The 27,327-nt window shown below is 39.2% G+C and overlaps 1 protein-coding gene across 2 annotated transcripts; it reads left to right on the top strand.

Moving 5' to 3' along the window:
- Positions 1 to 58: 58 nt before the first annotated feature.
- Positions 59 to 20,569, top strand: LOC306884434 (son of sevenless homolog 2-like). Of its 2 annotated transcripts, XR_013785441.1 has the most exons (24): positions 74 to 869; positions 2,907 to 3,032; positions 3,972 to 4,103; positions 4,189 to 4,353; positions 5,452 to 5,658; positions 5,785 to 5,928; positions 6,040 to 6,150; positions 7,291 to 7,389; positions 7,471 to 7,598; positions 7,685 to 8,340; positions 8,484 to 8,565; positions 9,995 to 10,117; positions 10,722 to 10,834; positions 10,949 to 11,171; positions 11,247 to 11,366; positions 11,505 to 11,667; positions 11,761 to 11,878; positions 12,410 to 12,582; positions 12,670 to 12,786; positions 14,182 to 14,443; positions 14,553 to 14,594; positions 14,681 to 14,787; positions 20,230 to 20,369; positions 20,533 to 20,569. XR_013785441.1 is itself a non-coding variant. In XM_079440276.1 (23 exons), the coding sequence occupies exons 1-23, from the start codon at positions 795 to 797 to the stop codon at positions 17,192 to 17,194; spliced, it is 4,032 nt and encodes a 1,343-aa protein (XP_079296402.1). In that variant the 5' UTR covers positions 59 to 794; the 3' UTR covers positions 17,195 to 18,539. The 2 variants fall into 2 exon arrangements, 1 of the variants encoding a protein (XP_079296402.1); XM_079440276.1 differs by lacking the exons at positions 20,230 to 20,369; positions 20,533 to 20,569 and adding an exon at positions 16,649 to 18,539 and having other exon boundaries at positions 59 to 869.
- Positions 20,570 to 27,327: the final 6,758 nt, after the last annotated feature.

Below are 27,327 nucleotides of genomic sequence, written 5' to 3'. Positions count from 1 at the left end.
GTATGAGTGTTTATTGTGCCAAAATAAGACGTCTCATGTATGTGCTATGCTGATCCCTCCCTCTGGGCTGCGCAGATGCGGGAAGCGCGCGCAGTGAGCAGCTGTGATTACACCGTCATGGACACGAGCGCACCACATCGGAGTTGAATCGGGACGTTGCCAACAACAAAAACAAAGACATTAGCACAGAATTTTCGTCGGATTACAACGGATTCAGACGTCGCTTTTGTGATTGGAATATGCCCAGCAGACGGACTCCAACAACATGACAGTGTCGCGCTGGAGAAACTCCTGCTCCCGCGCTTCATGAAGAGTCTCGAGGCCACAGAGCCGCCGCGCTGCGCCGCCAGATGTGCTGCCGTTAACCGCAGGCACAACACCGCCAGACGAACACCAGCCTGACGACGCTCAACGCCTGCTTTTAACATTTCCCCCTCTGTGAAAGACATGACATCGGCTGTCCTGTTTGGGCGAACTGCCCGACTAGCATGTGCGGCTAATTTCGGTGTATGTTAGCGGCTAATTAGCGCACGACGACCGCGACACTCCAACGGCTGTCAGGACAGAGACCCAGACTCTTTTACTCTCTGCTTAATTTGGTTTACAAACAGTTTTTCCCCACAGAATGAGGTGTTTCACGTGTTGGAAAGCCTTGCTGGCCCGTAAATGTGGTAGAGTTTGAGTTTGTTTTGAGTGTGCGTGCGCGCCGCGAGAGCGGCTAAACTTGGGTGGTTGTTCCCGGGGCTGGGAGCGCTCGGGGCCGATGCGGAGCAGCGCGGACGGCGGCCGCAGGCATGCAGCACGACTTCGGCTCCAGCGAGGAGAACAGCGCGAGATGGCGAGGCCTGTTCGTGCAGGCGCTGCGGAAGGTAATGACCCTGTTCGGTCCGTCATTCACACTTCTCGTTATGTTTATATCGAGTCTCAAGCGTAATGAGTGAGTTTTAGAGACTAACGTTATGTCTGAAGAACTGAAATGTAGAGTTTTCTCGTATGATGATTTGCACAGCTGTGCGTAGTGTCTGCTTTGAGGTGTTCCTGAAGGATGCAGCTGTGCAAGATGCAAATAATGTTTCTTTAATATTATATCATGGCCTAAACGCCATACAAGCACGGTTTCATAGCTGACACACTTTGACACGACATGTCCTGTCAAGTGTCTAGACTGGAGAGTTCAGTTGGTTGGTTTTTACTTTTTAATGGGGTTTTACCTTTGACCAGTGAGTCCAATGTTTAACTATCATGCAGTCTTAGTCCTTTTAAAAATTACACTAACTCTGTGTAACTCTGTATGTCTTTGTATATGTGGGTGGGTGTGTGTATACATGCATACATACATATACATATTTATATACACACACAAATTAATTTATTTTTGGTAATTTATTTGAGATTGAGGGATTCCAGGGCTTCCCCTGCCAGAATAAACGGAAAAATGTATTCCAGATCTCCCTTCTGTCTTCTCACTACTGCAAGCATAATATCTTAGCACCATCAGGAGACCGAGGGAGCAGATGGTGTGTGAGAATGTTTTTGGTTGTGAGAGAAAGAAAGATTTAGGCTGCATCTGATCTGATGTGGAAAATGATTTTCGCTTCCAACTAAACAATCCCTTCGAAATAAATGTGACGTGAGTCACTAACTGAGACAAATAAAGAACTTTAATTATAAACAACATATTAACAGAACATTGCTTGAAGAGAAAGTTCAACAAAAAAAAAAAGGAAATTAATTTACTCATCCACATTTCATTCCAAACCTGTATGCCTTTCTTTCTTTGGTGTAGCGTAAATGAAGATACTTTGAGAAATGTCTCGGTGGTTATTTTACAATGGAAGTCAATGGTAAACAAAACTGGTTACCAACATTCTTCCAAATAAATAAAGTGTTCTGCAGAAAAAGTCATAAAGGTTTGGAATGATATAAGGGTGAATAAATAATAACAGAATTATCTATTAGTCAATGCTCTGTTCCACGTAAGTTACATTATTCATCCAAACCTACAGCGTCCACGTCCAGATGTAAATGTACGAAGCATCGCTTTTAAATATCATCCTGGATGTTTTTCACTCTGGACGTACACTCACTAACGCTCACATCTCTCATTTTCTCTGCCTCCCCTCCCATTCTCCACATCAATACTTTCTGTCTGCTACTATCATCCCCCCATCCCTGGAGAAGACAGAGGGGTAGAGTGTGTGTTTGTATCTGTGTGTGTATGTGTGTTGTGGGGTCCCAGTAGAGTAGCTCTCAGTGCCTAATGGAGGACGGCATGTAACCAGACACTAGAGCAGAGAGCACAAGCCATCTCTCATCTGTGTATCTGTGTATTTGTGTGTGTGTGTGTGTGTATATATGTCCTTGCATGCATTTGCTTTGTGTTTTCGGTTAGTGTTTCACAGTTGGACTCCAGCAGTGGATTAAATCTGTGTTCGAACCTGTGGTCACCTTTAACCTTTCACCCGTCATAACGCATGCTATTTTTTATTTTAGACTGCTACTGTTTGCACTCTCTCTCTGACACTTTTTCTCTAACTGGTTTTGCCACACTACCTGAACAGACTGCATTCCTATTTCAGGACACAGCCCAGTAAGGGTGGGAGGGGGATAAAATTGGAAAGAGAGTTTTTTTTGTTTGTTTGTTTGTTTCATTTGTCCATCAAACTGAGAACGGAGACTGTGTGTGTGTGTGTCTGCATATCAGTGTGTGTATGTCAGATGATGTCATGCTGCCTTTGTAATAGTGTGTCTGATCTATAAATGTGTGAGAGAGCTTTGATCACAGACCAGATTTTTTATAACTATTTATTTATTTATTTATTTTTTGTGCATTTGTCTTAGTAATACCATTCTGTGGTTCAGTATTAGAATGAAGTTGTAACTTTGTTCTGTTTTTATATGTGCAGGTGCAGTTACAAGTGCATCCAAACCTGTTGGCTAAAGAAGATGCGCTGCAGCACATTGAGGCACTCATACTACAGCTCCTGAACAAGCTGTGTGTTACACAGCCCAGAACAATAGCTGATGTCGAGGTACACATACAGATATATCAGGGATAGGCGGTGTTGTCATATACTATATAGTGTACAATGGGGGAAATGTCAACTGGCAGCAATTGTGCTATACAGATGGTGCTATTAGTGGGTTATATTATTTACATATGGCAGGGATAAAGATGCATGCAAAAAAAAAAAGTGAAAAATGTCAAATTTGAGGTTTTCACAAAAATGAGTTCATTAAGCCCTCGTCTAGCAATCCCAATGCTCCAAATAGCAAATAAACATCTAAAAGTATTTTTATTTGTACGTTTTCTGAGAGGAGTACCTTTTCTCTGCTCGCTTCGTGCGCTGACTGTTATCTGAAGTGCGCACATAAAGGCGCTTCCGACTGATGCTCGATCCCGATAAACATACACACAGATTTACAGTAGGCTAAATATATTTAAGTATTCGCGCAAACATAATCTGTAATATCTTAAGTGAACGTTTGGGGAACTGTTGGGGAAAAATATCGGGTGGGTAACATTATATTAGATCCGTGCATTACACTATCTGTTGTGTAATGTCTAATGCACCGTCTGTTGCATTAATGTTAATCAAACAATAAAAGAAAAGAGGGAAACACTCTCTGCTCTTGATTGAACTGCTTCTGTAGTTTTAATAATCAATTTATTTGTAATGTACACACTTTTTCTTACTTGAATGCTTATGGTTAGATGTAAAATGAAAAAAGTAAAACACTATACACTTGTTTCGTTCTTATATTTGTCCTTTTTTGCATCTGTTCTTATAACAACAAAGATAAAATAAAAATAGCTATATTGTGATTATTAATCTAGTAGTGATTATTAAGAAAATAAGTGGAGGAAAAGATGGGGTAGAAGTAATGTTGCTAGGTGATTTTGCTTTGGAACTTCAGAGAACTTTAAATCAGTTTTTCTTTGTCACCTTTGACTTGATGTGTAATCACAGGATCGTGTCCAGAAGACGTTCCCGAATCCCATCGATAAATGGGCCATGGCAGACGCTCAGGCTGCGATAGAGAAACGCAAGCGAAGGAACCCACTGCTGCTGCCAGTCGATAAGATACATCCACTACTGAAGGTGCGAAAACCTCAAACACATATTCAACATTCACAAACTGCCAGTTAGCACGCAGAATAACACATGGCTGGTTTTGTGTGTGCAGGAGGTGCTGGGTTATAAGATCGATTATCATGTGTGTCTGTATATTGTTGCTGTGCTGGAGTACATCTCAGCCGACATCCTCAAGCTGGCTGGAAACTACGTGAGCAACATTCGACATTACGAGATCAGCCAGCAAGACATCACTGTCTCCATGTGTGCTGACAAGGTCAGAAATGTGTGTGTGTGTGTGTGTGTGTGTGTGTGTTTTTAAAAAGTTACTAATTCATCATATCTATATAAATAGTTGTTGTTTCTTGGAAGGATGTTACGAGTGAAGTTACTGAAGAAATTAAATTTAGCGATGACCTAAAACAATTAGATTAGATTAGATTCAACTTTATTGTCATTGCACATGTAGGTACAAGGCAACGAAATACAATAGAGAAGAAGAATACAGCACAACATGAGGAAAGAAAGGAGAAAAAAGAATCCCCACACTATGCTCCTAAACGGGAGTACAATTAATGCAACTGTTTATCTAATGTATCTGAAACATGGAGACATTCTTAATCCTTAATTAAATTAAAATGGACAATTAATTACGAAATAACAATTAAGTCATAAGTCTGTTACACTAAGGCCCGGTTTCACAAATGGGGCTTAGTTTAAGCCAGGACTTGGCCTTAGTTAAATTAAGATATTTAAGCAACTTTTGCAAAAATGCCTTTGAAGAAAACATTAAGGTGTGCATCTTGACACAGAACAATGACACTGACATATTTTAAGACATGTCAGAGTAAGATATTTTCAGTTGAGTCAGCTCAAACATGCATTTTAGTCTGGGACTAGCTTAAGCCTTGTCTGTGAAACCAGGGGTAAATTTAATTTGAGTTCATGAAACCTGCAAAGTATGATGTCACTGGCCCGTAGGTCAGTGATAAATCTAGCTCAAGATGATGCAAAGATCTACAAAAAATCTCATTTAAAATACATCCGTTAAGATCTGAGAAATGTTTATATTCATTCAAATTTCATGTTCCTTATTTAATTTTTTTTTTTTTTTTTTTTTTACTGTGATACCATAATATTGTTATCTTACAACCAAGTGATCAAAAGTTTTGTGACGCTAATCATTATTGTTCTTGTTTCTGTTATTTTCAAATATTATTATTTTATGCAAAGCTACTCCAATAATCATGAAAGCTTTTAGTCAGTCTGAATACCAAGACCAATAAAGATGAACTAACTACAAAAATAATAGTGAATAGTTGAAATTGATTATTTTAATGTATTCACAGTATTGCTTTTGTGTGTGTGCCTTCAGGTTTTAATGGATATGTTCGATCAGGAAGAGGAGATGGGACTGGTGTCTCAGAGTGTAGAGGAGGTGTCTTCCTCTGGTGTGCTCACATATGATGACCTTGTACGTCTGGAGATTGCTGAGGAGCGTCAGTATCTGCGGGAACTCGATCTCATCATCAAAGTATTCCGCCAAGCCTTTACATCCAGTAGCAAACACTTCTCCACTCAGGTGCGTTCTTCTGACCAATCAGAACATGTGAACTGATGGAACTATTCATACTGGCAGGGATTAGCTGTTTGCATTCTCTTCATCTTCAATTATTCTCAGTTTTCTCTCTCTCTGCTATGTGTGTAGGATGTGGAGCTGGCATTCAGTAATATTCTAGAGGTTCACGAGTTAACAGTTAAGCTGTTGGGTCTTATTGAGGATGCTGTAGAAATGACAGCCGACGGTAGTCCACACCCCCTTGTGGGCAGCTGCTTCGAAGACCTCGCTGAGGTACGGAAACTCTTAAGCACTCATGAGTCCAAAAATGAGAACTACCGTCATGTATGATGTACCTTACTGCGCTGTTAGAAACGTTTGTGTGTGTATATCTGTTGTGTACAGGAGCAGGCGTTTGATCCCTATGAGACACTCTCTCAGGATATCCTCTCTAAAGAATTCTGTCAACATTTCAACACTCTGATGTCCCGCCCCACTGTTGCTCTGTTCTTTCAGGTCAGCACCAACACTGGCCTCTTATTGGTTCATCTTTTTTCAATCTTGAATTTTTATTTTCCACCTAAATTATAGGGATCTTACTTATTATAGAGAACTACTGGCCGACACAGATATGCCGGTAATTATTTTCATGTTATGGCACGTAACCGATAAATTGGCAATATTAAAAATCTACCATTTTGTCTATAAATAAATTCAAAATAAAAACATTTATAAATGCTTCACTTTAAAATGAATTTAGGTGGCACAGTATGAAAAATTTATATTAATTTTGAGATTTGCTAAAGATTACATTTAACAGTGTTGTGGAAAGAAGCGTGCACAATTGAATATCCAATTTCAACAGATACCAGTAAATTAAAGTAAATAATATTGTCGATAACTGGCAGTGTTATGTTATTATTATTATTATTTATATTCTTTTTAAGTATTTATTAATATTTGAATTAGCTTTACTGTCATATTTTCCATTTTAATTTTAGGTTTAAAGTTTTAGTAATATTTTGGGCTTTTTAAAAAATATTTCTGTATAGCTTTGATTTAAATTAGTTTTAGCAATTTTAGTACTAAAACTTATTTTATTCCAGTTAGATGCCAAGGCAGCATTTCTGATTTTCAGAGTTGTTTTAATAGTTTTTTTTATCTGATATTTGTTTTAGTTTTTCTTACCAATAGCTACACTGATAATTTATATATACCTGCTACATGCCTAATAAATTTAAACCTGTTTAAAAATAGGTAATATATCCAGATACTGAGGATTCTTTTTTAATTTTTATTTTTTTAGTCTCAAAATACTTTATTAATCAGTTCAATTATTTTTGTAGAGATCTTTTTATGTAGGTTAGTGTTGCATGGATCAGTTTCATTCATGTTTGCTTCACTTTTATCCAGTACCGTACCTCTTAGAAGCGACTCTTAACTGAAATTTAAAACGCTGCTTTTAGAGTTTTGTTAATTAAGACAACCTGTTCTTTCATTAGTCGAACTTGGAAATCATATGTACCACATTTTGAAGGCAAATAATCCAGTCTAAAAAGAGACTTGTGGGGACAGGGAGAGGGCAGGCGTTGGAATCAAAGCCTTCATCTCTGCAGGCATGAGCTCAGATGTTCTCTCTCCTGTGGTGTGTTTCAGTCAATTGCAGAGGGTTTTAAGGAGGCAGTACAGTATGTGCTTCCTCAGTTGATGATGGTTCCCGTTTACCACTGCATGCACTACTTTGAACTGTTACAGGTGAGTACTAAACACACTTCACACTCAATCAGTAACCTGTGTAATGTGTAATTTGAGGTTTGTGTATCATTGTCTCTGTAGCAATTGCAGGAGTGCAGTGAAGACCAAGATGACAGAGAGTGTTTAAAACAGGCTCAAACTGCACTGATCAACCTACAATGCAGCATTGAACGCATATATGCTAAACACCAACCACGGCGCAAACAAGGGTAACGCAAACACCAGGGCTTGCACAACTATGTGTCTGTACCACATCCCATTTTCATCTTTTCTTTTTTGTGACTTTCTATTTTAGGGAGCCACTGTATCGGTTATATAGTCGTGCATCTCGCAGCAAGCAGGCAGCAATAAAGCGTATGAATGACATCCAGAGGAGTATTGATGGCTGGGAGGGCAGAGATATCGGCCAGTGCTGCAGCCAGTTCATCATGGAGGGGGCGCTCCTACGGGCCGGAGCCAAGCACGAACGGCACAACTTCCTGTTCGATGGCCTCATGATAAGCTGCAAAGCCAACCAGAGCTCTAGGTTGCCGGGGGCGGGGAGTGGGGCGGAGTTCCGTCTGAAAGAGAAGTTTGTTTTACGCAAGTATCGCATTGTAGATCGTGAGGATTCACCAGAGTTTCGTCACGCATTTGAGCTGGTGGGCCGCGAGGAGAGCGGTGCCGTGTTCAGCGCACGTTCAGCGGAAGAGAAGAGTGCATGGATGGCCGCGCTGGTCACGCTGCAGTACCGACCCACACTGGACCGCATGCTGGACACCGTCCTGCACCGCGAGGAACAAGCACAACCGCTGAGGCTGCCGTCACCGGATGTGTACCGGTTTGCTATACAGGATTCTGAGGAGAACATTGTATTTGAGGAGGGAGCGCAGCGCAAGACTGGAATCCCTATTATTAAGGCCGGGACAGTTGTCAAGCTTATTGAGAGACTGACGTACCATATGTATGCAGGTACAGAATAAATCCCTCCTTTAAATCAAAAGATTTTTAAGAAAGAAATTCAGTCAAAAGGTCTCCAGACTTTTGCCTACCAGTGTGTTTATTTGTGTGTCCTTGGGTGCCTTTTATAAGTACTGTTCTTCTTTTCCACACAGACCCAAATTTCGTGCGTACGTTTCTGACTACGTACCGTTCTTTCTGTAAACCACAAGACCTGCTCACACTACTGATTGAAAGGTAAAGCACACATACACTTGTCTCACACATGTTCAGTCAATGAGAAGAGGAAGTCTGCAGACCTGCCAACCTGTATGCATTTTGCGTAGCGGGCAAGCATTTTAACCTCAAAGTACGCATGTACGATTTGTCACTTTAAACTACGCAAAAACCTGCTGACACCTTTGTGCAGCACAAACCAATCAAGCCACAGCAAAGAAAGAGCACTTCGACCAATCAGAGCGCGGGGTTCATTCCCCATCTAGCAAGTGGGATGATTGACAAATGTGTAGACCTATCATTAAAAAGAGACTGCAAATAGACAGCAAAACAAAATCCCGCTCGATCTCGTACCTTTTTTACTCCCGCCGTCTGATTTCTTAAAAGAGGACAGTACACACGGTACTTACAACTAAGGTAAACGGGTTGGATGTGGAAAGTTAAAATATTGAGTTGAGTTAACTTAATCCTCTGGAGTCGACGTGATCGCATTGATATTCTAGACACATTCATATTCAGTCAGATCTGCTGCGGTTTATTTGTGTTCATATAGCAGCACTCACTGAACAACATCCTAATATTAGGGCTTTTAGTCCCAAAAAAGTGCACATACTTGGATAAATACTGATATATTTGCACTAGAGCTTCGCCCGTGTCTAATAAACCTTTAAAAAAAGTCTTACCGGGATATTCACATCTGCGTTCAGCTGCTGACAGAGTTACCATGTTTGGTACCAGCTTCACAAACAGCCTTTTCAACTACACAATATTATTTCTGTATTACAGTCATTCATTTTGTTTCGTGGGAGAATCGTGATCTCTGTTTGAGACAAAAAAAAATCGTGATTCTCAATTTATCCAGAATCGTGCAGCTGTCGTATGTGACTGAGTGCAGACCTTTTGGGAAATATCTAACATGAATAACGTTATCCTAACACTACATCATTTTCAAGCTAGTTTGCCTATTCACCAGGCATTTAAGTTGGCAAAGTAGTGTAAAGTTATGTGCTCGGTGACAGAAAAGTGTGTGTGTTCATGACTTGCAGCTAGAAAAAACCATGACATCAGATGAGGACACCGACAGGGAGAGAGAGAGCAGCAGACCTAAAAAGAAACCAAAAAGAGTCCATGCCCCACAGCAATTCCTCACAAAATATGAGGATATATCATATATATATACCCCCCCCCCCCCACTCCCCTCCTGTTGCCATCACACAAGTGGTACTCAAAAAAAAATTCAAAGGTCGGCAGGTCTGAGTCTGTTAAATTATTCACAGCTCTGCCATCACTCTAAAATGTTGGCATGTCCATCAGGGAGTTTGTTGCATTTACACACATTGGTTTGTAAAGTTAACATTGTCTGCTGTTTCTTTTTGTGTGTCCCTTTCATGTTAGAATATATAGTATGTGCATGCAATTTAGTTTTAATTGTTTCCCCATGATGCTTCAGGATTGACATTCCAGAGCCAGAGCCATCAGAAGCAGACCTAGAGGCACTTTGGAATGGAGAGCAACCAATGGTGGCCGAGCTTCAGAGATTTCGCAGAGAATACGTGCAGCCTGTCCAACTCAGGTAAAACACACACATTCTCATAGCACACCCATATATGACGCACTCATGATAATATAACAATTTAAAATAACTGTTTTCTATTTCTATTATATATCTTAATTAATTAAATGTATTCCTATAATGGCAAAGGTGAATTTTCAGCAGCCATCACTCCAGTCTTCAGTCACATGATCCTTCAGAAATCATTCTAAAATGTTGATTTGCTGCACAAGATACATTTCTAATTATTATCAGTGTTGAAAACGGTTGATCTGTTAATATTTTAGTGGAAACTGATACATTTTTTGATTCATTGAAACTCAAAAGAACAACATTGATTTGAACTAAAAATTAATATCGCTTTGATAAATGTAATGCATTCTTGCTAAATAAAAATATATATTTTTTTAAATAAAAAAAACTTAATGAACCCAAACTTTTGAACAGTAGTGTGTATATATTTTTTACTTTTTATTTTTTTTATTGTTTTTGTAAGACCAACCATCCTGTTGTTGCTTCATCTTGTGCTCATTTCAGTCAATGTCACCACACACAGTCCTGCTGTCCATCAACACTAATAGTGTCTGAGAGCTTGTTGGTCTGATGTCTGTATGTGTGTCATTAGGGTTCTGAATGTATTCCGTCAGTGGGTAGAACATCACTTTTATGATTTTGAGAATGATCCTGAACTCAGCTGTGGACTTGAAGAATATCTCACCAGCACTACACAACTTAGAGGTACGTACACGCACTCTACCAATGCTGAGTGTCCATGCATGATGCTCATACATACACACATACTCAGTGAGACACGCACAGGTTTACACTGATATCTGATATTCTGTTTTTCAGGTAAATCTATGCGCAAGTGGGTGGAGTCTATTATCAAGATCATGAGGCGGAAGAAACAAACTCAATCCAATGGCATCAGTCACAACATCACCTTTGAGAGCCCACCTCCTCCTATTGAATGGCACATCAGCCGTCCCGGAAGCATTGACACCTTTGATCTCATGACCCTTCATCCAATAGAAATTGCTCGTCAGTTAACACTTCTAGAGTCTGATCTGTACAGGTGAGCAAATCAGAACTATAAGGATGTATCAGAAAGACAGTACATTGACTAATAATTGCACATTTGTGTGCTTAGAGCCGTTCGCCCATCTGAGCTGGTAGGAAGCGTTTGGACAAAAGAAGATAAAGAGAAGAATTCTCCAAATCTGCTGAGGATGATTAGACACACAACCAATCTCACTCTATGGTTTGAAAAGTGAGTAACTAGCACATAGCCAATTGCATCATCTCCATAAACAGTACAACACATTTCATGTTGAAGAAAAACATCATCTTCATTCTTGATGTTATCAATTCTGTAAGTGAATTCTTTGTTTCTTTCTCTGTCTCTCAGGTGTATAGTAGAGGCTGAAAATGTGGACGAGAGGGTTGCTGTATTCTCTCGTATTATTGAGATCCTTCAGGTGTTTCAAGAGCTCAATAACTTTAATGGAGTTTTGGAGATTGTGAGCGCCATCAACTCGGTACCGGTGTATCGTCTCGACCACACGTTTGAGGTGACCTGTTTGTTTATTATGCACTCATAGTGTGAATCGGAATAGTAATTGACAGATAATAATGGAATAAATGGTTTTGTTGTGTATATGTAGGCCGTGCCTGAGAGGAAGAGGAAGATTCTAGAGGAAGCTGTTGAACTCAGTCAGGATCATTTTAAGAAATACCTCGCCAAGCTCAAATCCATCAACCCGCCTTGCGTACCTTTCTTTGGTAAGAGAAAGATCTGCTTTGTAACAAACTAGCATGTGTTTACAAATGCACTAAGTTTGGGGTAGTAAGGTTTTTTAATGTTTTGGAAGAAGCCTTGTGCTCACTTAGGCTGCATTTATTTTGTCAGAACAGTAAAAACAAACATATTACTGATATTTTATTGAAATATTATTACAATTCAAAATAACTATTTTCTGTTGTGTATTTCGAAATTGAATTTATTACTGTGATGGCAAAGCTGAATTTTCAACAGTCATTACTCCGGTCTTCAAAAAAAGTTGTTGCTTGATATTTTTGTGGAAACCAGTTCTTGGATGAATAGAAAGCTCTAAAAAACAGCATTTATTTCAAATAGAAAGCTTTTGTAACATTATGAATGTCTTTACCATCACTGTCAATCAGTTTAATCTGTCCTTGGTGAATAAAAGTACTCATTTCTTTTTTTCAAATCTTACTGACTCCAACATTTTTAACAGCATTGTAAACGTGTGTGTATGTGATGTTTCTCGTCTGTTTGCTCTGTGTATTCAGGTATCTACCTGACTAACATTCTGAAGACTGAAGAGGGAAATCCAGATTTTCTAAAACGTGATGGAAAAGAACTGATCAACTTTAGCAAAAGACGCAAAGTAGCAGAAATCACTGGAGAAATCCAGCAGTACCAGAACCAACCCTACTGCCTCAAAGTAGAACACGATATAAAGGTCTATATGTTCATTACTCACTCTCACTTTTTTCCTCTACCTCCATCTAGTTCTTATGATGTTAAGAAGAGTTTGTTTGTCTTGTAGAGGTTTTTCGAGAATCTGAATCCAATGGAAAGCATGAGTGAGAAGGACTTTTCTGACTACCTGTTCAACAAGTCTCTAGAGATTGAACCACGGAACTGCAAACAGCCACCCAGATTTGTGAGTTTTTTTTGTTGTTAAAAAACACTTGTTTATATATAAAAATAATTATTAAAGGGTTAGTTCACCCAAAAATGAAAATTAGCCCATGTTTTACTCTCACTCAAAGCATCCTAGGTGTATTAGGGGTTGCACCGACTAGTCGACTTTAATGCTATGCTACGCCATGTCGCTTTAAGCTTGACGTCGACTAGTCACTGGTCCTATAGAGGGCAAAACAGGATAAGAAATGCACAGAATCATTCAGTGGCACAGAGTATTGTCAACACTGTTCTGTGATTTTTTTTTTTTTTTTTTTTTTTTTTTTTTTTTTTTTTGTCAGTAAAATAGCTTCAAAACAGAAAGGTTCTTGCATATATTTCTTAACTAAAACCCACAGATTCACTATTAGTGAAGGTAGAATTCATTCGCACACACAGTCGCTCTCTCATTAATGCATTCATACAAATGAATGCTTTTCTGTGCTATTTTATCTGTATGTGATTTAGAACGAGTAGAAATCTGTGATAAATATAATGACCCAAAGACAAAAGAGCTGTTATAGGAGCAATAGCCATGCGGGCAGCGCTGTGTCATATGCCATAGCTGTGCACAAGGTGTTCGAGTCTAAGCTCCAGATTCAGGCTTATTTGTTCATTAATGACATCATCAGCGACTAGTCGACTCGACTTTCATCACATAAATGTCGACTTTAAAAAATCTGATTTGGTTCAACCCCTAAGGTGTATATGACTGACTTCTTTCAGACGAATCCAATCGGAGTTATTAAAAGTTTTCCTGAGTAGGTGGGTGTTTTTGTTCAAAAGTCCAAAAGTAGTCAAATAAAGCGCACGCATCCATATTAAAACACGCCTCACACAGCTCCGAGGGGTGAATAAAAGCCTCCTGTAGCGTATCAATGCGTTTTTGTAAGAAGAATAACCATAGTGAAAATGTTAGAAATACTTTTCTCTCACTTCTGCTGACTGTCATGCGTGCAAGTTGTTTACGGAATTACAGATGCGCGCGCTTTGTTTGACTACTTTTGGACTGTTGAACAAAAACACCCGCCTATTCCCATTGTAACGCTTGAAAGAGCCGGATTGCGATTGGATTCATCTGAAAGAAGAAAGTCATACACACCTAGGATGCTTTGAGGGTGAGTTAGGGTTTCATGTTGTCTATATGACAAGCATAAACTTCTGGCTAATCAATTTTGAAAATATGTAGTTTACCACATCCTTATTAGATCCATGGCTTCTTTCTGAACATTGATGGTACGAGAAAGAATTCTTCAAGAGATTAACCTCTTGACATGAATATAATAGAGCGATAATGTGTTGTGTTTTCACTGTATTCATGAGTTATGTGAGGAGGTTTAAGTTTATAACAGTATGTTGGTTTTGTGTCATACAGCCCAGAAAGACTATGTATTCTCTGAAATCTCCTGGCGTGCGGCCGGTGCGGCAAGCATCAGGGGGAGGAGGGACGCTGAAAGGTCACCCAGTGCCATTAGAACGAGAACCACCTCACAAAATCACCTTCAGGAGCATCGCAGAAACAGAACCTGAGACTCCCCCTTCTCTCCCCACCTCTCCAAACACACCCACACCTCCACAGTCTGCCAGCTCTGACCTCAACTCAGTGTTCATTGAGCCTGACCTGAGCAGCTCCTATGGTGAGTGAGGGGAGTGGCTGTAACTCAATGGTTAAGGATCAGCTAGTAAACTAGTGCATCATTTTTTCCATATACATGCTTAAATGGATTTTTGTTTGTTTTTCTGCAGGTAACAACACCATATTTGCCCCAGTTTTGCTGCCTCAGTCCAGTAAGTGTGAAGTCCTAATTTTCCTCAAGCAGATCTCTCTTGCTTTATGTGATAGACTGTAAGACTGTGTTTTCTCTCTTTGTCAGAGTTTCAGTCTGTGTCGTGTGGCAGTTTACACCATTTGATTGGCGATGAGCCACTCAAACCCCCTCCATTACCTCCCCGCAGGAAAGATACCGCTTCGGAGTCCAAGGTGACTTGCATAATTTTGAGAAAGTTACTTTGAAACTATACATGCTATAATGTCCACACACTGAAAATAAACTCCAAAAACTTTTTTTTTTTCCCAAGAATCCAGTTTTTGGAGTTTTATTTAATTTTCTTTTTTTGTCCTTTTTATCTTTTTGGATATGCACACCTTTTTGCATTATTTTTCAAACTATACATGCTACTCATGATTTAAAGAGTTGACAACATAGTTACAAATCGCTTTTAACAAAATATTTTACAAAAAATCGAAACTTTTTAATACATTTACATTTAGTCATTTGGCAGACGCTTTTATCCAAAGACTTACAATTGGGGAATACAAAAAGCGATTAATCTTGAAGAGACAATCAGACAGAGGAAGTGCTCGTAACACCAAGTCTCAGTCATTGTTCAAATAAGTACAAGCTAGTAAGGGAGGGAGAGAAAGCTAGAGGGAAAGAGTACGTTGTTTTTTTTGTTTGTTTGTTTTTGTTTTTTTTTTGAGTTTAGGATGAAGTCAAGTACAGCCGAAAGAGATGAGTTTTCAGTTGTTGCTTGAAGATTGACAGGGATCCAGCATTTCGGATAGGATAATAATTCCTTTTATGTGGATTTTTCAGAATGCTTTCGTTTTTGGTACTTACCGATATCTGTATTTTCATTGCATTTTTAAAAAAAATGTAGGGTATAGAAACCCAAAAGAATATCATATTAGTTGGCTAATTTGTGACCCTGGACCACAAAATCAGTCGTAAGGGTCGTAATAAATAAGCTTTCCATTGATGTATGGTTTGTTAGGATCAGACAATATTTGGCTGGGATACAACTATTTGAAAATCTGGAATTTGAGGTTGCAAACAAATCAAAACATTGAGAAAATCGCCTTTTAAAGTTGTCCAAATGAAGTCCTTAGCAATGCATATTACTAATCAAAAATTAAGTTTTGATATATTTACAGTAGGAAATTTACGAAATATCTTCATGGAACATATGTACTTAATATCCTAATGATTTTTGTCATAAAAGAAAAATCAATAATTTTGACCCATACAATGTATTTTTGACTATTGCTATAAATATACCCCAGCGACTTAAGACTGGTTTTGTGCTCCAGGGTCACATGTGTGTAGATTTAGATGTTTTCTTCATTAACTTTCATGCTTAAATTATACATGTTGAAATGTATTATACAAGCTGCTGTTACTTTAACTATTCATTTTAATGTTCTGTCATATTTTATCTTTCATTTAATGGTAGAGCGTACATTTAGAGTGGTACAGTAATCACAACCAATTCTAGTATTGGTATCAGTGAATCCATACCTTTTATGGTTTCATGAACTTTATGAACAAACTTTAATTTACTAGAAGGAATCAAACTTGTTGCAGCATGTTGTATGTAGTACATAGGGGTGGGTGATATGGCAAAAGTGTATTTCAGGCAGGATTATGATTAGTCTTATCACAGTAACTTAAAAACAGTCTTAAATCCAACTTGAAAAAGAACTGAGTTAGTACAACCAAATTTCCCTTTTTAAAAAAAGACATACAAGGTTAAAAAAAAAAAAAAAAAAACACATACCCATACATGTTACTTTTAGCATTTGGCACTTGTGAAAATGCATATATTTTGTTGCATTTCATTTTTTTCTGTAATTCATTATTTAAAAATGAATAGCAAATTATCAGCATAATTAGTGTGTAAAGTTGAATTGAAAACAGTAAAGAAAAAAAAAAAAAGACAAACCAAACAAAAAGGCATTCTGAAATTCACAATACTAAGATTTTATTTAGTTTCACAGGCTTTCATCATTGCATCACGTTGTGCCGTCACATTTACACAAGTGCATTCTGTGCTCTCTTAAGTTGAGTTCTAGGCCTGAAAGTCCTCCCGCCATTCCACCACGACAACCTCCTCCTCCTCGCCTGCAACCGCGTGTTCCAGTGATCAATGGGCCGACAGATGGGCCGCTGCCGAGCCCCCCACCCCCTCCACCCCGCGATCCCCTGCCGGACACACCTCCACCAGTTCCGCAGCGACCGCCAGAGATCTTCATCAACTACCCGGTGAACATGCAGCCGTCTCCAGGTGGCCGTTTCCTCTGGGACTTCACCAGCTTGCCTATCACTCCCAACACCCCTCCTGGCACGCCCTCACCCCGTGTTCCGCCCCCCGGCACGCCTTCTCCACGCGTGCCTCGGCGCCCCTGCACGCCCAGTGTTAGTCAACAAAGCCTGGTCCACCTGCCCCTGCCCAATCTGGCCCCTCCCATACCGCCTCGGCACAACTCCACGCTGCCAAAACTGCCCCCCAAGACTTACAAGAGAGAACTCTCTCAATCCACACACACTCTCTCACAGCCATCCATACACACTCTCTCGCTAGTCGACAACAGGGACAGCAATGAATAAGAGCATCACACCCTAAAATACAGACGTGTGTGTATGTGTGTGTGTTTGTGTTTTAACAACGTTTAACCTGGAACCAGACAATCTGATGCTAATGAAAACCTGAAGACGCTCACTGCTCTCGAGGAATGTGATTATCATTCATTTTTCACATCCGTCACATTCAGCGTGCAGAGCTACGCAAGGTCATGTGCTCGTCGACAGCACATTCACTGATGAAAATGCTGCTCTGAGGCCTTTCACCACCGTCAGACCTTGCTGTGGATGTTTATTTGGTTGCAGGTCAAAGGTCAACCAGGGTTCAACCCCGAACACCCTCAGCATGCCTCTCTTCGGTTGCCTTTAACTCACAGCCGTGACCTTGACCAGAGATTGTACCCTTCAGGTGAACTCATTTTGGTGAGAGCTTTTTCCTTACACTATTTAAAGCCAATATGATGTCTTAACCCCTCCCCTCAAAGACAGACCCATCTATTCGTTGATTCATCACAAACCGATACTTACGCCCCTTGATTTCCGCACCAGACTCTTAATGTGCCTTCAATATCAGTACTGAACAAAATGTAAGCATTCGCCTTGATCATGCTTAGAACAAATGTTTAGACAACACCTCCGTTTGTCCGTTTGTGTGTGTGCGCTGCAAGTATTCTGTACAGAGAGACATATCTGCCCTCACTACTCACCTCGGCGCCGTGGCGGCCCAGTTGCTGATGTATCTACTGACAATCTCAGTCTGAGACCCACCGGATTCACACTCTATTGTAGAGTGTTCGGTGTGGACCAGTGTCCAGTTGTGTGTCTTAATAGTGTGCGGTGAGCCTTTTTTGCACTTTAGGGCAGTACTGTTACAGACAGGCAGAGGACTCAAACTCACAATCCTGTGACCTTATGACCCTGTCCTACTAACCCCCGTCCTCTGGGCTGGTCAGGACAACCGTCGGGCTGTGTCCCAAAACTCATGAACTTTGGGACACGGTCAGAATGTTCTATTGTAAATCACACCTCCTGCTCTCATTCAGGTCCGCTCCATCAACCGAACCATGTCCATACAGGAAGGGCTTCATCACCAGAGCAATTCCTATCCAGTCGACCACAGAAATGGTCTCCGAGGCGATCAGCAGTGTTTTGTAGTGATGTCACATCCTGTATGTGTAGAATTTCATCCTGGCCACTCCCACTGAGACGATTGGTCAATTGGTTTGAAGTGTTAGTAATTCCCATAAACTCGATGTTTGTGTGCGTGCGTGTGTATGTGTGTGAGCATTCAAGGCCTGTAACTGCTTTTGTACCATGTTCTCCATGAGACTCATTAATAAACTCGCAGTCTTATTTTCTACTGTACGTTTTTATTCCTCTGTTTATGTGTATTCTGTTACATCAAAGTGTTTATTTCTCTCTGACAGATCACATCATGCTGGAAGACGTTTGTTGAATTTAGCTGTTTGTTGAGGGCGCTGGTGCTTCATGTCAGTTCACAGTGAGAAATCGTTGTCATTTGTAATTTCAGATTTTTAAAAAAGTTTCCAGTTATTTCATTGGATGAAGTAGAGACGTTCCCTGTGTATGATTAATTCAGGGGTGCCCAATCCTGGCGATCGACTGTCCTGCAAAGTTTAGCTCCAACTCTAATCAAACACACCTGCCTTTAATTTTCACACGATCCTGAAGACCTTAATTAGCTGCTTCAGGTATGTTTGATTAGAGTTGGAACTAAACTTTGCAGGACAGTCGATCGCCAGGAACCGGGTTGGGCACCCCTGGATTAGTTGCACCAGTTTGTGTCAGACTGTACTGCAGGGTCCTTCGCTGTCCTCACTGTCGTGCCACACTGCTTCAGCCCGCTGGACTCCAGTCCCTCTATATGCAGATCTAAAACAACACATACACCCATTACTACTTTGGAGTGCCCTTAACTGGCATCACACAGTTTTAAGATTAGCACAGAGATAACTTTACACAATTTTAATAGATTTTAGAAATTGTTCACAATGGCATTCTACTGGCTCTGCAGATGACATGTAGATGAACATGATCAGTTATATCAGATATATTTGCATGCTTAGAGGTAAGTACTGTTGAATATGTAGTAATAATGACAATAAGAAGGATGATGCTAGAGAATTGTAATCCAAGCCAGTTATTTGAACAGTGTTTGCATTGCCTTTCTTCTGATCCCAACATTAGGACTTTATTTTTAAAGATCCAGGCTATGTCAGTAAGAACTTGGCTCTTTGTTCACTTTAATTATCGTCGATTTGTTTTCAATCAAGGCACAATTTGACACAGGATTTTCAGAAAGCTTGAAACTAAAAAATTATGCTGTGCTACATTTTTATGTGGTCACTATTACTTTGTCTATTACTATAGATCGATTGATATTTACTGAGTATTTATGCATTTTTAACCTAAATCACTGTAGTGTGCATCTGTGAAGGATGTAGGCCAGGGATCTCCAACCCTGCTCCTGGAGAGCTACCGTCCTACAGATTTCAGATCCAACCCCAATTAAACACACCTGAACCAGCTAATCAAGGCTACTTGTTAATTTCAGACAGGTGTGTTGGAACTGAAATCTGCAGGATGTAGCTCTCCAGGAGCAGGGTTGGAGATCCCTGATGTAGGCTATCAAACATACACAACTGTTAGCCAATCATAGCAGTGGGCGTCTATTCAAACAGATCGTTCTGATGAGGGGGTTAAAAACAGGACAGAAAATAGCCTATTATATTTTTTTATTCTAAAATCTTGATAACATAAGTGGACAAAATAATAAACAAGGCAGTTCGTCATGTCCCATTTAAAAATACTTTGTAGTTAGATTTGTAGTTAATTAAGTATGATTTTAAGTATTTTACATAAATGGATGGCGCCAGCATCCTAAATTCCTGCAATACAAGTGGCCTTTAGATCAAATCGAATGACAGGAATGATAATCTCACTGTTGTGGAAAGACATTTTTATACAAATTTACATAAACGCTTAACTGGTTTATAACCGAGATTATTAAATGTTCTGTTATATACTGTATATTTTGGCAGGTCATTCCCGTTCCAAACACAGCCATACTCCCCTTACCGTGATTGGTCTGTCTCTTGCTGCTGATTAATGATCTGATTAGTTGAGCTGAAAGACACAGAGTTCTCTTTTGCAGGAGTAGCATCACCCTGAAAGAGAGAAGGTGAGTGTTTTTCTTAGTAATGGTTCATGTGATATTTCAGCAGCTGCATCTGAAATCACATACTTATCCACTATATAGTAAGCAAGAAACAGTATGTGAAAAGAGTATGTCTGATTTCATAGTATTCATAAAACATCTTATTACTTTTGGTGTTATTCTGAAGTGACATCCAATGGACACATTACTATTCCATGAGGCCATGAGAGAGGATTTGTGAATGGCACTTCAAAACCAGGACTGAGGTGAGGCCCTTGAGTGCTGCAGCAATGCCCACTGATGTGTGTGTGTGCACTTGGATGGGTTAAATGCAGAGCACAAATTCCGAGTATAGGTCACCATACTTGGCCACATGTTACTTCACTCACATGACAAACGTTATACATTCATACTACATGTTCATCCTATATAGAACATACTTTTAAAGGTTTACCAACTCAGAGAGTATGTGATTTGACCAACATTATAAGTGGGCCTCAGGGGGACAAAATAGTGATTCAGAATTGTAGGATGTAGTGGGCTTGTGCTAATTTTCATATGATGTTTCAAACCTGTGAGTAAGTCGGGTCCCAAATCGGCCTAAAGGCACTGGCGGGGATTCTGTGTGGTTTTGGGGCACGTGTTTTTCCTTGCCCCCCAATGCGAACCTCAGCAGGAATAGGAGCCCGTCTGGGAATCTGCCACTGCATGCATAATCCTCCCCCTGCCTGCACGGCTGAAGAGTTGTGAGTGTATGAAGGTTTGAGGAGAACTGGAACCTCGCTGTCCTCTTCATCATCATCCTCATCATCACGTGCTTCAGCTCCCCTGAGCCGATTCAGAGTTTCATCTGGGCTACAGGTTGTTACAGAAGAGAAGTCAAAAACAGATGCATCGGCCACGTCGCAGTCTGTGTCCCCGTCATCGAGACGGTGCGGCGGAGGGTACAGCTCAGAGGTGTATACTCGTCCATTGAGCCCTGGGGAACCACACACACGCACAGCCAGACCAGCCGAGGAGCTCTGACTCTTGGCACCAGTAGAGAGGTTTCCCCCGACACCTACAGGTGGCACAGGGTTCAGAAAGCTGACAGCTTCTCTAGGATGACGAGGGAAGGGTACGCAGATGGGACCCATGCGGCTCTGGCCCGCGCTGCCATTCCACATGCACTCTGCAGTCCAGCCACCAGGGGACAGATCACACATTTGCTCACGGCCGTTTCTGAGCAGAGACATTCATGTTTAGTATAGGTGAGAAAGAAAATCCAAATTAAATTTCATTTTAAAAAGTAAACTGTAATTACATTAAATCTGACTGCAGATTACAAATGTAGTTTAAATGAGGGATTTTTAAAGTCAACATGAAATGACAATGTATTTTATTTTTTTGTGAATGATTCGTTTCATTCCATCTTTACTTGACCCTCTAACTCTAGCACTCTCCATTCTAATTTTATTTTATCAATATGTCTTTATTAAAAAAAAAAAAAAAAAAGTATAATAATAATATTTATCTGTAATGCGTTAGGCTAACCAAGACTTGTAATAGCACTTGCACGTTGTTGCTCTTTTGTTGGTTTTGATTGCTTCTTATGTCCTCATTTGTAAGTCGCTTTGGATAAAAGCGTCTGCTAAATGACTAAATAAAAATATTAAAAAAAAAAAACTTCTAAAAGCAGCTATATATTTAAGACATGCTTATACGCTGATATTATGACGTTTAAAAATTAAATAATTGCCATTTTATGTTTCCAATACAAATATTCCATATTTACAGGCTCAAATGTATTTAGTTTAATATATTTAGATTTATTACAGTTGCTCCAAATTTTATGGCATTTTTTTCATACATCACATTAAAGCAGCTGAAAAAAAGAAATGACTTAAAACTCTATAAAGCACTTTAAAATTTAATTATTTAATTTGTTAAATCATTTTATGGAGATTGCACTGCCAAAGAACATTTCAGCAACAATTCACTGAGGAAAGAAGCAAATTTAATCATTTAGAACTGATAAATGCCCATAATTTTAAAACTTTTTGTGTTGAACAATGATGGTATATTTGTATCCATTATGGAAGTAGCTACATTTAAATGTTTATATGGGAATTACCTATTAACGTGCATCATTTGCAATCATATAGAAATTGCTTGATGGTTTTTTTTTGTTTTTTTACTCTAATTTCTGTATAACATGCTGGATTACCTTAAAATGCCACTGGGCCGAGGTAGCGTCCGTGAGATGCCAACACGACAGCATTTCCTCTTGTGTACAGTGCTGTCTGTGCCTGCACCCGCTGTGACGCTGGCTGTATCCGCATTAATGTTGGCACAGTACTTGGTAAAAGCGGAAGGGCCACAGTCGGGGCTCTCGGCACAGCACCTGCTTCTCAAACTGCAGACACACTAAAATTAGCATCAACCACCTGCCACAAAAGCCAGTTTTATCCAGTTAAACAGAAAAGCTCTTTGTAAAATTCACACTTACTGAAGCTTTACGTGACAGACAAACAGGTAAAATAATAGGACTGACCCTTGTTCAAGCCCCACCCCCTCTTCGCATGGCCCCGCCTTCCCCAAGGTCATGTGACAGCTTGTGCAGAGGTCCCACAGCACCCGCTCGCTCTCCTGTAGTGAACACCAGTCTGCATGTCCAGCTCCAGAACTGCGTAACAGAGCCTGGTGGAAATAGGAAAAGCAGTAGAGATGCAGTGTCTTTTGTAGCAACACTTAGATTTGATTTAAAATCACTTAGAAAACAGAAGACTGCATTTTCGGAAGATAATGAATACTGTATGCACTGAACTGCTTGTCTCAGACAGTAGTGCAGCAGTGTGCAAAGCAGACTAAGGTGGCATGAGTTCAGCAATGCGGTAATGCCATCTGGACCCTGCTTGACTGTGCTGTAGTATTCACTGCCGTCTCATAGGCTACAACCCCCGTGTCACGTCTAGCATCACAATATTTTCCATATTTCTACTTTTCTTGACCTAAATTTAACATAACATCAGCTGTTTAACTGAGTCAGTTTATACATTTCACTATATAAAGAATCTTGAATTCTGTTGACTGTGTCTGTCATGCTGTTGATCACCGTAGAAAATGATTACGGCTCATCTCTTAGTAAGAAAAAAAAAAAGGTAATGTTTGCAGTTATATACTTATAATGGAAGCTCAACACATACAATGTATATAGTACTTTTTAAAATCAATTAATACTTATATATTAAGGGACGCATTAAACTGATCAAAAGTGACAGTAAAGACATTTATAATGGTATAAAATATTTCAAATAAACAGTGTTTTCAACATTGATATTAATAGGAAATCATCATATCAGAATGATTTCTGAAGAACTGACTGAAAATTAAGCTTTGCCATCACAGGAATAAATTATATTTTAAAACATATGAGGGAAAAAAATGACTTAAAATATTTCATAATAGAATTTCATAGAGACTCCTTTTAAAAACATTAAAATATCTTACTGACCCCAAACCTTTGACTGGTCATATATATATGAGATATGAAATGAATAATAGCTGTTATAAGTCACAGTGTTGTGACAGCTACTATAGCATTCATGACTGCATAAATCAGATATTTTTATTAATGTTTAAACTTTTATAAAAAAAAATGTAAATTATTTTTGTGATTTACAATGAGTTTACAAACACTTCTTTTTACGTGAAAATCTCTGCTGTTTACATAAACACATCACTGGTAATGCAGGAGTTCATGAATCTGGAATAGTCTCAACTGAAGGATTTGCACACCTTTACTCTTCAAAATAACAAGCATTGTGTGTGTTACTGTGAACACATTTTTCATTTGTTTTTATCAAGTTTATTCTGCAAGTATGTGACTCACCTGTATAATGTTCAGGTATGTGTGGATGCGGGAAACAGGAGCGAATAGTAGTGAAAGCAATCTGAAGCTCTCTTTCTCCTCCTAGCCAAAAAACATAAACGCATGAATCCAATATTATGCAAAAGTAAAAATCAATAGACTTATACATGAATTTAGATTTAAGTGGGTCCGGTTGCTGTAGTAGACTCATTTGCAAAACTTTTACTACTGCTGAGCTAGACACAAAACAGTCAACACTGTGTGCTTAAGCATCTTTCATAACATGAAAAAGGGAAGTTTTTGCCTGTGGATTTTGTGGATTGCTGTGGGATGAAGTTGTAATGATCTCTGTTCTCAGGACAGTTCCCAGACCGGCAACGTATCCAAGATATGCATCAGAGAAAGACTTCTGCGGAAGGACAAACAATGAATGTATAAAAACAGCAATATTGTAAAATATTACCAAAATTTAAAATGACTATAAAATGTAATTTATTCCTGTGATGCAAAGCTGAATTTTCAGCATCATTACTCCAGTCTTCACTGTCACATGGTCCTTCAGAAATCATTCGAATATGCTGATTTGCTACTCAAGAAGCATTTATCAATGCATCGCATATTTGGAAAAATTTGATATTAATTTAGGATTGTTTGGTGATTAGAAAGCTCAAAAACAGCATTCTATATTCAATTTTTTTTGTAATAATGTAAAAGTCTTTAATGTCACTTTTGATTAATTTAATATAGGATTACATATGATTATTTTAATAGTAAATGGCATTACATTGTTTTCTCCAGTGAGGTTGAGAAACGCATCCCCAGCAGCACAGCTTCTCTCATCCGTGGTCAGTCGTTCTTCGAGGGTGTTGCGGAACAGCAAGTGGCGCTGTAGCATCTGATCAATATGCTTTACAAACGCCACACTGTCTCACAAACACACAAATACACTTGTTATAGTGAGTGATACAGACAGAGATAAGGATATTACATGAAATAGTGATCATGACTGTAGTTCTCTACTTTTGCTCAGCAGATTTGTATTTCTCATAGAGCTGATTCAAACTAGACACATAATCGCGTTCAGACCGCAACAGCATCTCCACCACACCCCGCCTCCTGCCTGACACAAAGAGACAGAGAGACATGAGGATCCACATGTGAATATTGAGCAGTTAAAAGGCTTGGAGATCAGGTTATTTACCCCGCCGTAGGCAGCTGTGTGTTACATGGCAGGAAAGAGAATCTGCACCTGAAACGGTAAACAAAATCAGCTGTACTGTGAATGCACAGTGTAAGGATTTTTAATATCATTTACTTCCCCTCATTTAATTTCTACCACATATTAGCTACACTATGTAATTTTTGGTCCTCTAGCGGCTGAAGCATAAAACTGTTTATGCATAAATTACATGTATATGCATTATATGTAGGCTATATATACATACAATGCATATACGTATAATGAGGATTCCAGTGTAATAGGTATATCAGTGCTGTCAAATGATTTATCGCGATTAACTTTTATTTTGGATACGATTAATTATGATTAATCATTTAACCGCACTAATGCATATTTGCATTGCTTTGACCGCTTTTTGTAGGTCACTAATTGGTTGATTATGTACAATGCTTGTACATTATTGTTCAAATTACTGTTCAGTAATTACCTTTATCAAATATGAAAACAATAGAAAGACAAAGCAAAAACATAGGAAAACGCACAGAAGAATTATGCATTTAATTGGGAAATTCATCCCAACAACTCTAAAATACAAACAATTATTATAGGCTGGCTTACCACAGATATTTAAGGACGAAACACTATTTGGAGGATGGTTTTAAGTTGTTCTCACTCATTATTAACATTGTTAATTTCGAACAGAAATAGTTATATAGTGTACCTTTAACAGATATTTAAATGTATTATATATTTTAGGGTATGTTTACACAACAACGATTATACTAAAAACAGAAAAGTCTTTCTTTTATGTTTTTGAAAAGATCTGCAAAAACTATTAAAATGCTGTATTAGGCATGCCAGGCCAGTAGTTGGAGATGTTACTTCAAAAAAAAAAAAAAAAAGAAAAAACTGCACCTGCAAACATATGTACTCCAATAGACTGAACAGGTAATCTGCATGCACATGACATCACTGTTTTCATAAATTTGTGTTTTTGTAGTCTGTATTGTTTTCAAATACTTGTACTTTGAAACCCTTTTTAAAAAGTTTTTAATGTTTTTATTTGTATGTTTGTTTTTTACCCCAAAAAATGAAAGCTCACCTGTATTCTGTCTGGCCCATTGCCACACCTGTAATCCCTGCAGGTAACAGTGTATGAGGAAATCTCCGCCCACAGGTGAAAGGGGAGGAGCCTCTGCAGCACCATTACTCTGTCCGCTACTGTCATCCACTCCATTACTGCATTCACACATCGACACATGCACTGTAATACCGTTTCAGTCATACTTTAAATTTGTGCATGTTAGCATGTGTTTGTGTGTGTGTTTACTTCTCTATTCCTGGATTTTCTGGTGGTTTTCTGTCTTGTGCCTCACAGAGTTGACGAAACTGACAACGTACCTCCTCCAGCTCCTCCTAAAGAGACAGACACAAAAACATAACTTTGACAAACACGTAGGCTACAGAACAGATTTGCAAGACAGGTGTGTGATCTCACCTTGAGGGACAGCACCAGACTCTCAAGGTGAAGGGCGCGCTTGTTGCAGCCATGTCTTGTGTCCTCCAGCTGGCTCTGCAGCTCAGTGTCTCCCTGCTGAATCTGATTCAGCTCCAGCAGCGCACGAGAAAACCCTGCCCGCAACTCACACACCATCCCCTGAACCTGAACACAACACATCAAGTGAGACTGATTTTAAATCAATTTATGCAGTTTTCACCACCAATTTAATATTTTAGAACTGAGAATAGCAAGCGATGTCCATGATTTTAAGACTTGCATTAATTTCCATTACTTTTTCAGGCCTAGTAATCACAATTAATTGCACGCACCAACCCAAAATGTATTTTTAACAGACATAAATGTTTACAATGCTCATATACGTTTCTTGTTATTTTTCAAACCTATTGAAGAAAGTCTGTGTGTGTTTGCTACCTTAGAGATCTCTCTCTCC

Source organism: Barbus barbus (genome assembly GCF_936440315.1).
Source record: "Barbus barbus genome assembly, chromosome: 18".
Taxonomy (NCBI): Eukaryota; Metazoa; Chordata; class Actinopteri; order Cypriniformes; family Cyprinidae; genus Barbus; species Barbus barbus.
Note: the sequence above shows the minus strand (reverse complement) of the source record. Positions and strands in the feature narration are given on the sequence as shown.